The sequence below is a fragment of the Magnolia sinica genome, chromosome 10 (genome assembly GCF_029962835.1).
Source record: "Magnolia sinica isolate HGM2019 chromosome 10, MsV1, whole genome shotgun sequence".
Taxonomy (NCBI): Eukaryota; Viridiplantae; Streptophyta; class Magnoliopsida; order Magnoliales; family Magnoliaceae; genus Magnolia; species Magnolia sinica.
In genome coordinates, this window is record NC_080582.1 from 50,367,531 (window position 1) to 50,380,144 (window position 12,614).

The 12,614-nt window shown below is 40.4% G+C and overlaps 1 protein-coding gene across 3 annotated transcripts in view; it reads left to right on the top strand.

The window, feature by feature from the left end:
- Positions 1-1,312: 1,312 nt before the first annotated feature.
- LOC131258375 (calmodulin-binding receptor-like cytoplasmic kinase 3) overlaps positions 1,313-12,614 on the top strand; it is a 46,420-nt gene continuing 35,118 nt past the window's right edge. The window contains exons 1-2 of one of the 3 annotated variants that reach the window (XM_058259659.1): positions 1,313-2,078; positions 3,382-3,612. In XM_058259659.1, the coding sequence (XP_058115642.1) occupies positions 1,769-2,078; positions 3,382-3,612 (541 nt within the window). In that variant the 5' untranslated portion in view covers positions 1,313-1,768. Of the gene's footprint in view, positions 2,079-3,358; positions 3,613-12,614 lie in introns of all 3 variants that reach the window. The other 2 variants (XM_058259658.1, XM_058259660.1) reach the window with 2 other exon arrangements.

The following is a 12,614-nucleotide window of genomic DNA, read 5'->3' on the forward strand; positions in this document are numbered from 1 at the left end:
CTGAACGGCTATCCTTAAGAAATCTGGCACCTAACTTAGTTTTTTATTTTCCATCCCCCCTGTTGATAATATCAAAAGTACCTAGATGAAGAATAAACACAAATACCAGCTTCATCTAAATCTTTTTGTGGCTCTCAGAAAGTTTTTAATGGTCAATGGTCACTATTTCCTTTGGTGTGGTCCAGTTGAGATCTAAATCTTCTTCAAATTTTGGAACATGCATGAAATGATCTGATAAAACTGATGGACGGCATGGATATAGGATAAATATATCAAGGTAGGCCCCACGTTCAGGAAAACACTCACTACGGTGTTACCCGAGTAACACCTGATCCGCTCCCGTTCTTTTAACAGTCGTCGCTTATCTTAACGGTCAATTTCGTCTCCAACGTCTGTATTTTTATTTTAAAGAGGGGAGCTACACGACACTCCGATGGAGTAGGAGGCATATACACACTAACCACATAAGCATACACGTGGCATTTATGTGAGCAATTCCAAACGTTTGAACTATGGCCCCACGTATATGGACCAAAAATAAATAGTATTCACATTACAATCTCTTCACTTGATGGTGATCTTCAAGTTAAAAAGAAAAACAAGTTTAATTGTTCAGATGCAGTAAAGAAGTCCATAGATAAATTTGATTTTTTATGTATTTAAATAATTTTTCATAGTAAAAAAAGTAATCGTACATTGGATCCATGATTTGGACGATTTCGATTGAGATTGACATATACCACATTACATAAAGTAGTGCATGTGCATGATCTTCCTTATACTCCCAAAGCATCATATCAAATCCGCTTTTAAAAGTAAGAGGAAAACCTGCTGACTGAGACGGCAGCGGACATCAGCTCACCTTCTTTGATGTTTCCTTGCCAAAACCGGCCAACCGATTTCATCGCACTGACGAGGGATCGTAACGTACGCTGCCTGACGTCATAAAATCGTAGACATTCACGCATCATTGTTAGCATTCTCGTTAATCCGAACCATTGAAATCGTAGGACCCACTCTAGATGTATCATAACAAAAAAGAACTCACTTCCATCAATCTAAACTAGTAGAAAACTGATAAATGGACCGATGCCGCTATCAAAGAGTCCACTAATCAAACGGTCAGGAAAACCAAATGAAGCTAAATGTAGTTTGATGCATCCTCTCTGAGACTCATAATTCGGACGGTTTAGATTGAAGTAGATGGTTACACTTCCATTGGAGGTCAGTGCGCCGGCAGAGTAGAGAAATAACTCCTCCACTGTGTATGAATGCCGACCCCTTTGTCCGTACCGGTCAGCCGACTTTAATCCGGTCACCCTTCCTCCTCCCTTCAATCAATCCATCATCCTCTCTTCAAATCGAAAATCACCCATTTGAATTTCTTTTTCCCTATTTTGCCCTTCTCAGCTCTGAAAGAATCGAATTCTCTATCTGGGCTCTTCCTATTCATCGATTTCATTTATTGGGCGCCGACGATTTCGATCGGATTTTTATATTCCAGCCCGTTTCATGTATTGGGTGCCGATGATTTCGATCGGATTTTGATACTTTCGTCCGTTTCTGGATCTGCGTTCTCTTCTTTATCGATTTCGGCTATCGGGGTACCCAAGTTTTCGGTCGAATTTCAAGAAATCAGTCGCCCATCGATGCGTTCTTCTTTGTGTTCGCCTCTCAGTATGGTCAGTGGCGATTCCCGTAAATTGGAAGATGTATAGCAGCAATTCGTCCTCGGTCTAGACACTACGGACGTTTTAATCCACTGGCGATGGCGGCTTTCCAATTGGGTCTTTTAATGATATTGCAATTGGGTACTATTTCTACCGGTGGGTCGGTATTTCAGTCCAAGGATTGTGGGCCCGAGCAGTTATCTTATCTGAGGCCTTCCTCAGATTTAGAATTATTGTACATAAATGGAAAGGCCGTAGATGCTGTTTTGTTCTGTGAGAGACTGGAATTCCATTACGCGGGTGGTTGTTTTTGTGGTTCTGAGGTGGTTGAATGGGGCGGAGTTGGTAAGAAGTATTGCGGTTTGGAGCTTTCAGTCTTTAATAGTTTGGAATGCATCCATCCTGCAGGTAAGAGGTCGCGGTTATTGAATCTAGTAGGACTCGTTGGCAAATAGAAATGCTAATTTGGGGAGTGTTTGGATGTTCAATTGAACTGAATTGTAGTTCATTTAGTTCATTATAAGGAAATAACCAAAGTGGGGATGACGCCATTTTAATTGATATGACAGCCGAACCCCTTGTTGCAATTTTATCTATTTCCAATTTGACTTGAAATGATACTAGTTACAATCTTGGGGCAATAGTTCCTCGGGAACTCAAGTGGCATAGCCCCACTTTGGTCATTTTGCGATTCGATTCAATCCAATCGAGCAGCCAAACGCAGCCTTAGTGTTTATATATGGATTCTTGTATGTTTCTAATTGTAAATATGACAGGAAGGGAAGTTTGTTTGAAGCTAAATTAGAATTACAAGTCCAGAAGGTTTCAAATACCTTGGCAACAAATGAGCACTAATCATCATAAATGTACTTCCCATATTCTGTCTGAATTTGCTGAATTCTATCAGTTTCACTGCGAAATGGTTTGACACCAAATTCACGGATTCGCTACATTTTGATTTAGAAAACTTCCCTTGATGGTTTGAAGCTCACAATCCATAAGTTCTCCCAACTTAGCTAGTTAATTCGGAGCTTGCATGAATTGAATTCATGATATTAGTTGAAATTTTAGGCTAAAAAAAGACTCGAATGCAGGACATCCACTGAGATTTTAAAGTTGCTGGAAGAGGCATTGTTTTGGACCTCACAAAATTTTGAAATGCCATAGCTCGCAGATTCCCAATTTGCAAATGAGATGAGAATGGTTCAGGTTCAAAATCATCTCGCCACAATATTGGGGCGGAAATCAAAGAAATTGACCATTTAACTGTTTTTCGTGATCAGCTGAATACATGCCAGCCTCTTCGAAAGTGGGTTGATAGAAGAATCATCCTGTTCACAAATTTCCATGCGTGGGGCCCTTAACAAATTGAATGAATTGAGTTTGCAAATTTAGGCAATCAATGGCAGAAATAATGGAACTATATTGTGAGCCAGTCATATGTAACTGAATTTACTTGGTACTCCATAAAGTTCAAACTTTCAATAGAACTGTAGCCATACCGAGGTGGGAAACTGAGGTTAATGACATGTTACCATGTCAGGATCGACAATTCTTTGGTAATGCATTTCAATGCTATAAATTTCCAAGTGCTAGAATAAGCGCACATTTTTTACTTTCCAAGTACTGATTTGGTTGCTTTTTGTGATACAATCTGGTGGCAAATCCTTTTGATTGGATATGACTAGCCCTTTTATGTTATCATTTGTAGTGGATGTACCTCAAAGAGCAGGAAGAAAGCTTCTACCAGAGTTGAAAACAAATGATTCCCTAGTTCAATCAACAGAGGAAAAGCACAGTAACTCTGTGTCTTTGAACCCGAAGAACATAGCCATGGCAGCATCGGGAATGTTCCTTCTCTGTTGTGCATTAGTATGCCCCTGCTTTCGTGCAAGAAGGAAAGAGACGGCGCATACTGCTCTTACCAAGGAGCCAAATTCAAGTAAGTTTAACTGATATTCATGTTTGGTGTTTTTTCATCCATGGAACTTTGAAATATAGTTCTCATTTATTAACTTTAAAAAAACCTATTACTAGCTCTCTATGGTTTTGTTTATGGAATCTTCATACATCCATATCACCAATTAAACTACAATCACAAGGAGTGGCTTTGAATATCTCATGACTTCTCAGTGCCCTTCTGTCTGTTTTACTCAATGTTGGCTTAAAAGTCCATTAAATGCAGCCGAATAAAGGGAATGACTGTCCATGCAATTTGGTGTTTCAGGAAACACCAAAGTCAACTTTAAAATCTTGTATCTTTGGAGTAATTTAGCAGTTGTGTTAGATGTTTGATGATTATGAGAGATTCAGCAAAGTAGAAAAAAAAAACCCCACGTTTAACTACCATTTTGATGCCATAGAACCTCTTTTTAACACTTTCAGATTTGTTATGTGGAAAATTTTTGTGGTTATGCAAGTTTGCTACTTTCTGTAGTAGGAAGGATGCACGAATAATGAAAATAAACAAGTTTTCCAAGACCACACACATGTGGAGCCCTGCCCATCCAAACACAAGCACACATGTGAGATCCAAGCTTTCCGTCAGATTTTCCGTTCCATTTAGATCTTCTTGCCAAAAAAAAAGTCCGTATCACACAGCCTCACGCGATCAACAGTATAATAAAACAAATGGATGGCTGCATGTGAACAACTCATTAGTAGTTTTCCAATCATTGTGAAAAGGATTGCTAATGCTAAGCTTGAAGAGGACCTCACTAACGTATTCAGCTTTCCCAATTATCACCCAAAATTATATAAAGGGTCTTGGCCATGAGATAGATCTTCGTATTCAACATTCAATCCACAATCTGGATTCACATATTCTCATTTGGAATAGCAAATGATGAAAATAAGTTTCCAATAGATTGGTTCTGATTTTTTAGCCGAAACATGGTCTTGTTTCCGTTACATAATGTTGTATATAATGGGCAGTTTGTATTCATATGTATACCTTGTTGCTTCCTTCAATGAGACCAGAGAAGATTTTATTCTCTTAACCCATCTTTGAATATTTCATTGTAGCAAAGCCTCTTTCAGATTTTAGCATCTTCTAATACCTTTTGACATGAAGTCTTGTTAGTTCTTCCTCCTCCATTTGTGTGGGTCTCTATTGCAAGTCGGTCTTCATTTCCATCTTTTGAACATGCTTGTGCACATGAGGTATCAGGTCACCACCTTGGATTTGGTTGAAAGTGGTCCCTCTTGATAGATATTGATTTTTAGAGAAGTTTTTGTGATTTTTTTTCTTCAAAAATTTTTGAGTTCTTTTTTAGCGTGTTTCAAAGCGTTTAAGCTCAAGAGCGAAAATCTTGCTTTCACATTTGAAGATATATTTGAATTTGTAGTTGAGATTTTTTTTAATTGGAGATTAGTGTTGGGGATTTGTACTGCAGAATCACACAGATCTAGATCTAGGATAGCAATTCAATAGTAACAAGCAATCACAGAAGAAGACAAAGTTTTAACGTGGAAAACCCTCCTGGGAAAAAACCACAGCACAAAGCGACAGAAATCCACTATGAAAAGAAATTACAAGAGAGAGGACTTACCCGATTCGAACAATCTCAAATCTCACCCTTGCTACACACTTTGATAACCCTAGAACCCTTTAAGAACCCTTGAAAAACTTTTAGAAAGCTTTAGAATACCCTAGAATAGCCCTAGGGACCCCTATTTATAGTTTAGGAAACTTCCCTTTCGCACCCTTGCGAAACCGCCTCAGATTTCCGTAGTCCGCTCAAGATCCGGACTCGAATCTACGTAACCTCGACTGGTCGAAGGGGGGCCACGACTGGTCGAGCACCCCCACAACCGATCGAGCCATCCCCTCGACTGGTCGTGCAGCCCGGACACCAAAAAACCCAAGTCGCTGGACTTTGAGTCGAGCGGGCCACGACCGGTCGTGCAACTCCCTCGACTGGTCGAGCCATGCTCACGACTGGTCGAGCAAACCCAAATTCAAATCTGACTGACAACAATCTCCACCATGCCTTCAATCTTCAACCGTGTAGCTTCTTGACCTCTTTTCTTATTTCTGTATTACATCATAGCTTCAATCAATGCTTCTTGTGCACACTCCGTCCTTCTTTTATGCCATTGCCAAGCCCAGAGAAGTTGCACAGAACTTGAACTTCTCTGTAGGAATGACCTTGGTGAGCATGTCTGCTGGATTCAAACTGGTGTGAATCTTTTCCAATGTGACGCCTCCTTCCTTAAGCACCTGTCGGATAAAGTGGTGACGAGCATCAATGTGTTTAGTACGTGAGTGATAAACAGAATTTTTAGCCAAATTGATAGTGCTCTAGCTATCACAGTTAACCGGCAAGGCCTCCTGCTGAAGTCCCAACTGATTTATCATGCCTCTGAGCCAAACACCTTCTTGAAACGCTTCCGTCACTGCCATATATTCTGCTTCAGTCGTGAAAAGAGCCACCACGGACTGAAGCTTCGACATTTAACTGATTATTCCACCCGCTAGTACAAACGAGTATCCTGAAGTAGACTTCCTGGAATCTATACTGCCTGCGTAGTCGGAATCCACATACCCTACTAACTTTGTCCCTGTTTTCTCAAAAGTTAAGATGTAGCCTTTCATACTTCGAATGTATCGAAGTAGCCATTTCACCACTTCCCAATGTTGCTTACCGGGGTTTAACATGTATCTGCTCACAACACCGACTGCCTGTGAAGTATCCGGTCTCGTACAGACAATGACATATATTAAACTGCCAACCGCATTCGAATAAGGCACATGAGACATAACTTGTTTTTCCTCATTTGATTTAGGACATTGTTCTGAGGAAAGCTTGAAGTGAGCCGCGTGGGAAACGTTCACCAGCTTTGCCTGATCTATCCCATACTTGATCAATACCTTTTCAAGGTATTCTGCCTGTGATAACCAAAGCCTTCTCCTCTTTCTGTCTCTATGAATATTTATGCTGAGAACCCTCTTTGTAGCCCTCAGATCTTTCATCTTGAATGTCCCTGATAACCGAGTCTTCAGTATGTTGATTTCAGACATATCATGACAGGCAATTAACATATCATCAACATACAGTACTAGGATGATGAATTTTCCATCACTCAGTGTCTTGTAATAGACACAGTAATCGTATTCACTCCGAGTACATTTCTGACTTACGATGAAAGAATCAAATTTTTTATACCACTGCCTAGGCGACTGTTTTAGGCCGTACAACGACCTCATTAACTTGCAAATCTTTTTCTCTGCCCCTTCAACTTCGTAGCCCTCTAGTTGCTTCATGTAGATCTGCTCTTCCCATTCCCCATGCAGGAAGGCAGTCTTCACATCCATCTGTTCCAACTCGAGATCGTATTGGGCAACCAACGCCAATACGAATCTGATAGATACCTGCTTAACTACCGGCGTGAATATCTCTGTGAAGTCGATTCCTTCTCTCTGAGCATAACCCTTCGCTACCAACATTGCTTTGTATCTATCCTGTTTCTTTTTTAATAACCACTTACATCCGCTCACTTTTCAGTCCACAGGAAGCTCCAACAGCTCCCATGTGTGATTTTTGTGCAACGAGTCCATCTCATCGTCCATAGTCGTCTTCCACTTTTCTGCATCAGGCTCATCAAGAGCCTCCTGAATAGTAGACGGGTCCCCCTCATCTGTAATGAGGGCATATGCAATATTAAAGTCGTCCCTGTATCTTGCCGGTAACCTGCGATCACACGGTAGATTACTTCTCACAGGTGGCTGCTCCACCTGATCCTGTACCTCTGTCTTCGCATCTGTCTCTGCCTGAGTATTATCTGTGTTAATTTGGACGTCTACGATCACCCTTTCTGGTTCTTGTTGCTCCTTTTAATCATTATTGCGAAATAGGGGGCTTTTATCGAATCTGACGTCACGGCTAGTGATGACCTTACGTGTGACCTTGTCGAATAACCTGTAACCTTTCATACCAATGCCATATCCAACAAAGATATACTTTTTGGCCCTATGGTATAGCTTATCTCTCTTAACTGACGGTACATGAGAGTAAGCCTCACAACCAAATATGCGTAAATCTGAGTAGTCAATTTTCTGACTACTCCATACTTCCTCTGGGATTTTACATTCAATTGTCGTTGAAGGAGACCGGTTCACCAAATAACAGGACGTGTTAACGGCCTCAGTCCATAGGTCCTTGCCCAACGCAGCATTACTTAACATGCATCTGACCCTCTCCAGGAGAGTCCGATTCATTCGCTCAGCCACACCGTTTTGCTCGGGCTTGTGGCGCACTGTGTTGTGCCTGATGATCCCTTCATCCTTGCAATAATCATTAAATTAGTGGAAGTAAATTCTCCACCATTGTCAGTCCTTAAAACCTTTATTTTCCACCCTGACTGTTTTTCTACCATTGCCTTCCATTGCTTGAATATGGTGAAAACTTCGGATTTACATTTCATGAAGTAAACCAAACTTTCCTGGAGTAGTCGTCAATGAATGAAACAAACCATGACGACCCCTCAATGGAAACTTCCGGCGATGGCCCCCATACGTCAGAGTGCACATAATCAAGCACTCCCTTACAAATATGTTTTCCAGTTTTAAAAGACAGTCTAGATTATTTACCATATATCAATGCTCGCATATATCTAAATCAGAAATTTTAAAAGCTGTAATTAAACATCGATCAGAAAGTACCTTCATGCCTCGCTCGCTCATATGGCCCAGACGAGCATGTCACATACGTAGAGACGTAGAGTCTGCAATAGCTACTGCCGCTCCACTTGCCGAAGTGCTCCCAATCAACCTATAAAGGTTTCCGTGCCTCTCCGCTCTCATAACCACGAGTGCCCCTTTTGAAACTTTAAGGACACCATCAATACCAGTGAACTTGCACCCTATAGCCTCGAGTGCACCAAGAAAAATCAGACTTTTCTTCATGTCAGGAACGTGCCTGACGTCAGTCAAGGAACGCTCCATCCCATCAAACATGTTGATGCTCACCGTGCCAATAGCCACAACATTATAGGCATTGCCATTGCCCATAAAAACCTGTCCATCATCGCAGTCCTTATAACTGGCAAACCAACTCCGATGAGGAGTCATGCGATATGACACTCCTGTGTCTAGGATCCACTCATCTGCATGATTGTCGTGAACATGTCCGATCATGGATACAGACAGAACTTCACTACCACTTGTCTCTTTATCAGATGTGACAACATTGGCCTCTTTGGAAGAATCTGCTAAATTTTCTTTCTTTGCTTTAGGATTTCTACAATCCTTCTTCATATGTCCAGACAACCCACAATTCCAACACTTTATTTTCCTTTGCCCTTGCCTTTGGATTTGGATGTATGCCTTGAGGATCTTGTACCTCGCTCAGAATCTCTTCCCCTCGTAATCAGTGCATCGGAAGATGCCCCCATGTCGCTGTTTAACTTTCTCATAGCCTTCCCTTGAAGCGCTGAGATAACGGTGGGTTTTATTTGCGGTGCACATCGTGTCCCTGAAAGACTCGTATGATGCAGGAAGAGAATTCAACAATATACATGTCTGTTCCTCATCTTTGACCACTTCCTCCATATCCAGCAATTTGCACATCAATTTATTAAAGTTGCTGATATGGGCTTCTAGATTTCCACCCTCTGCCATCTTGAAGGTATAACACTGTAGCTTCAAGTGTAGGCAATTTTCAGAGGACTTCTTTGCATAGATGTTCTCTAACTTCGCCCACAAACTAGCCACAATTTTCTTCCTCAAAACATTATAGAGAACCTCATCCGTGAGACATAAACGGATAGAGGCTAAAGCATTACTATCAAGGTTTTCCCATTCATCATCTTTCATGGTAGATTTTCGCTCCTCAAGAGCCTTAATCTTGCCTTGCTTGGTTAACAGGCTAATCATCTTAACCTTCCATAACTTAAAATTATTTTTGCTCGAGTACTTCTCAATATCAAACTTGCCGTTTCCCATTATTACTAATCCTGCAGATTCAGATCTGTGCCCCAACGATTTCTCTGATACCACTTGTTGGGGATTTGTACTGCGGAATCACACAGATCTAGATCTAGGATAGCAATTCAATAGTAACAAGTAATCACAGAAGAACACAAGTTTTAATGTGGAAAACCCTTCCGGGAAAAAACCATGGCACAAAGCGACAGAAATCTACTATGAAAAGAAATTACAAGAGAGAGGACTTACCCGAATTGAACAATCTCGAATCTCACCCTTGCTACACCCTTTGATAACCCTAGAACCCTTGGAAAACTTTTAGAAAGCTTTAGAATACCCTATAATAGCCCTAGGGACCCCTATTTATAGTTTAGGAAACTTCCCTTTCGCACCCTTGCGAAACCGCCTTAGATTTCCGCAGTCCGCAAAAGATTCGGACTCGAATCTGCGTAACCTCGACTGGTCAAAGGGGGGCTACGACTGGTCGAGCACCCCCTCGACTGGTCGTGTAGCCCGGACACCAAAAAACCCAAGTCGCTGGACTTTGAGTCGAGCGGGCCAAGGCCGGTCGTGCAGCTCCCTCGACCAGTCGAGCCATGCTCACGACTGGTTGAGCAAACCAAATTCAGATTTAAGGCATCTGACTGACAACAATTAGAAGTGGTGGAAAGAGGAGTATTCCAGTAACAATTTAAGCCCAATGTCATTATTTCTAGTGTTGGTTTTGAGTTCGTAGCATTGAAACCATTCTTTAAAGTAGCCTCTTTTGCGCATGAAGCTATCTGGTCACCACCTTTGATTTGGTTGAAAGTGGTCCTTCTTGATAGATATTGATTTCTAGAGAACTTTTTTGCAATTTTTTTTTTTGTTTGAAAATTTTTCGAGCTCTTTTTTAGGGTGTTTCAAAGGGTTTAAGCTCAAAAGTGAAAATCTTGCTTTCATGTTTGAAGCTCCATTTGAATTTGTAGTTGAGGTCTTTTGTGGGAGATCACAAGAGGTTGAAAGAGGAGTATTCCAGCAACAATTTAAGCCCAAATTTGTTATTTCTAGTGTTGGCTTTTAGTTTGTAGCATCGAAACCATTCTTTGAAGTAGCCTCTTTTGCACATGAGGCTATTAGGTCACCACGTTGGAATATGTTTAAAGTGGTCCCTCTTGATAGATATTGATTTTTAGAGAATTCGTTGTGTGGTGTGTGTTTTTTTTTTTTCTTTTTCTTTTTTGAAAATTTTTTGAGCTCTTTTTTAGGGTGTTCCAAAGGGTTTAAGCTCAAAAGCGAAAATCTTGCTTTCACATTTGAAGCTCTATTTGAATTTGTAGTTGAGGTTTTTTGTTGGAGTTCACAAGTGGTTGAAAGAGGAGTATTCCAGTAACAATTTAAGCCCAAGATCGTTATTTCTAATGTTGGTTTTGAGTTCGTAGCATTGAAACCATTCTTTGAAGTGGCCTCTTTCTTCTTGCGATTCCTTTTTGGATATTTCGATGGATCCTTTGCTTGTGTTGGGGTTGTTTGTTGGTAGATTCCTTCAATTGAACATCCATAGAAGTAATTTTCTGTACAGGTGACCATTGTGTACCATTTGACAAAATCGAGATGGCATTTGATCCTATTCAACCCATAAATGTGAAGTTGGACTGTAAAAATTTACACATTTTGATCATTTGTAATGCATACTTCTTTGTTAGAAAGCAATCTACGAGGTATATTGATGGTCCTATTAAGAGCCAACTAATAATGGAAATCAGTGGAAGGTCATCATGCAGATACCCTAACATGGATAGAAATTTCAACTCATCCATTGTTGTGCATCGCACCAAGTTTAAAGATGCCAAAGAGACTAGGGAATACTTGCAATGGTCTGTATATGTGATGCAGGATGGATGGTCTAACCTAAGATGAAGCAATAAAATCAAATAACGTATTAATTAGAGAAATCAAAGCACAGAATAAAACTAATATATCACAACTTTAAAGAATTCAAGTATTAAATATGCTCGAGTTCGAATCAAACAACAATCCCGTAATGAGATCTTAGAAGATATGAATCAATTAGGACCTACGGAAGGTAGAACTTCCATCTAGCATAGGGATTAATCTTAATTCAAAGGGAATCACTTGACTTTGTTAGGGTTTTGGTAGGTTAGGATTAATTTGGGGACTAGGAATTAGGGAGTTGAATGAAGGTATTAGGATGAGAGAATTAGGGTTTTAGGATTAAGGAAGCTAGGATTTGGAGAATTGGGTTTTCAAATTTGGAAGATTTCGGGTTAGGGTTTTAGGTTTTGGAAATTAGGGATTTAGGATTAAGGATTGGGGATTTAGGGTTTAGGGATTTAGGATTTAGGGTTTTGGGGTCGAAGGATCAAGGACCAAGAGAGGGAAGTAAGGGGGAACGGGTTTGGCGTACGGCCGGGTGTACGAATGTGGGTTTTGGTCTGTACAGTTTTACGGTTTGGGTATAGTCTAAGTTTAGATGGTTTTGAGATTATGGGAATGAGATTTGGGTAGAAACAAAAGGAAAAGAAAGAAATAGAGAGAAATAAAGAGTGTGATAGAGAAGAAGAAGAAGAAGAGAAAAGTGAAGAGAATACCTCAAAAGAAGAGAATAAGAGAGAGATAAGTTGGAATCACTCCATGGCTTCACGCTAACTCCAATCACAAGAAGTTTTCTTTGCTCAAAGAAAAAAAAAAGAATTTTATTTCAATGCATCATAATCCCTAGACTTCACACGCCCAAGTCTTTTAGGGTGTTTTTTACAAAAATATCCTTATTGCTAAAAAAATGTCCAAAATAGCCCTTATTTCAATTAAAACATAAAATAAACCAAAATTCCTAAAATAGATAAACTAAATAAGTAAACTAAGCCATCCCAATGGCTCCATTGTATCCAATCGGTCCACGATCAAAATGGTTCATGGTCTTGATCCAATGGTCCACGTGCGAGATCCAACGGTCCGATAAGTGTATCTAGTGAATCCAACGGTCTAGATGTGTCCAATAAGCTCCTATATGCATC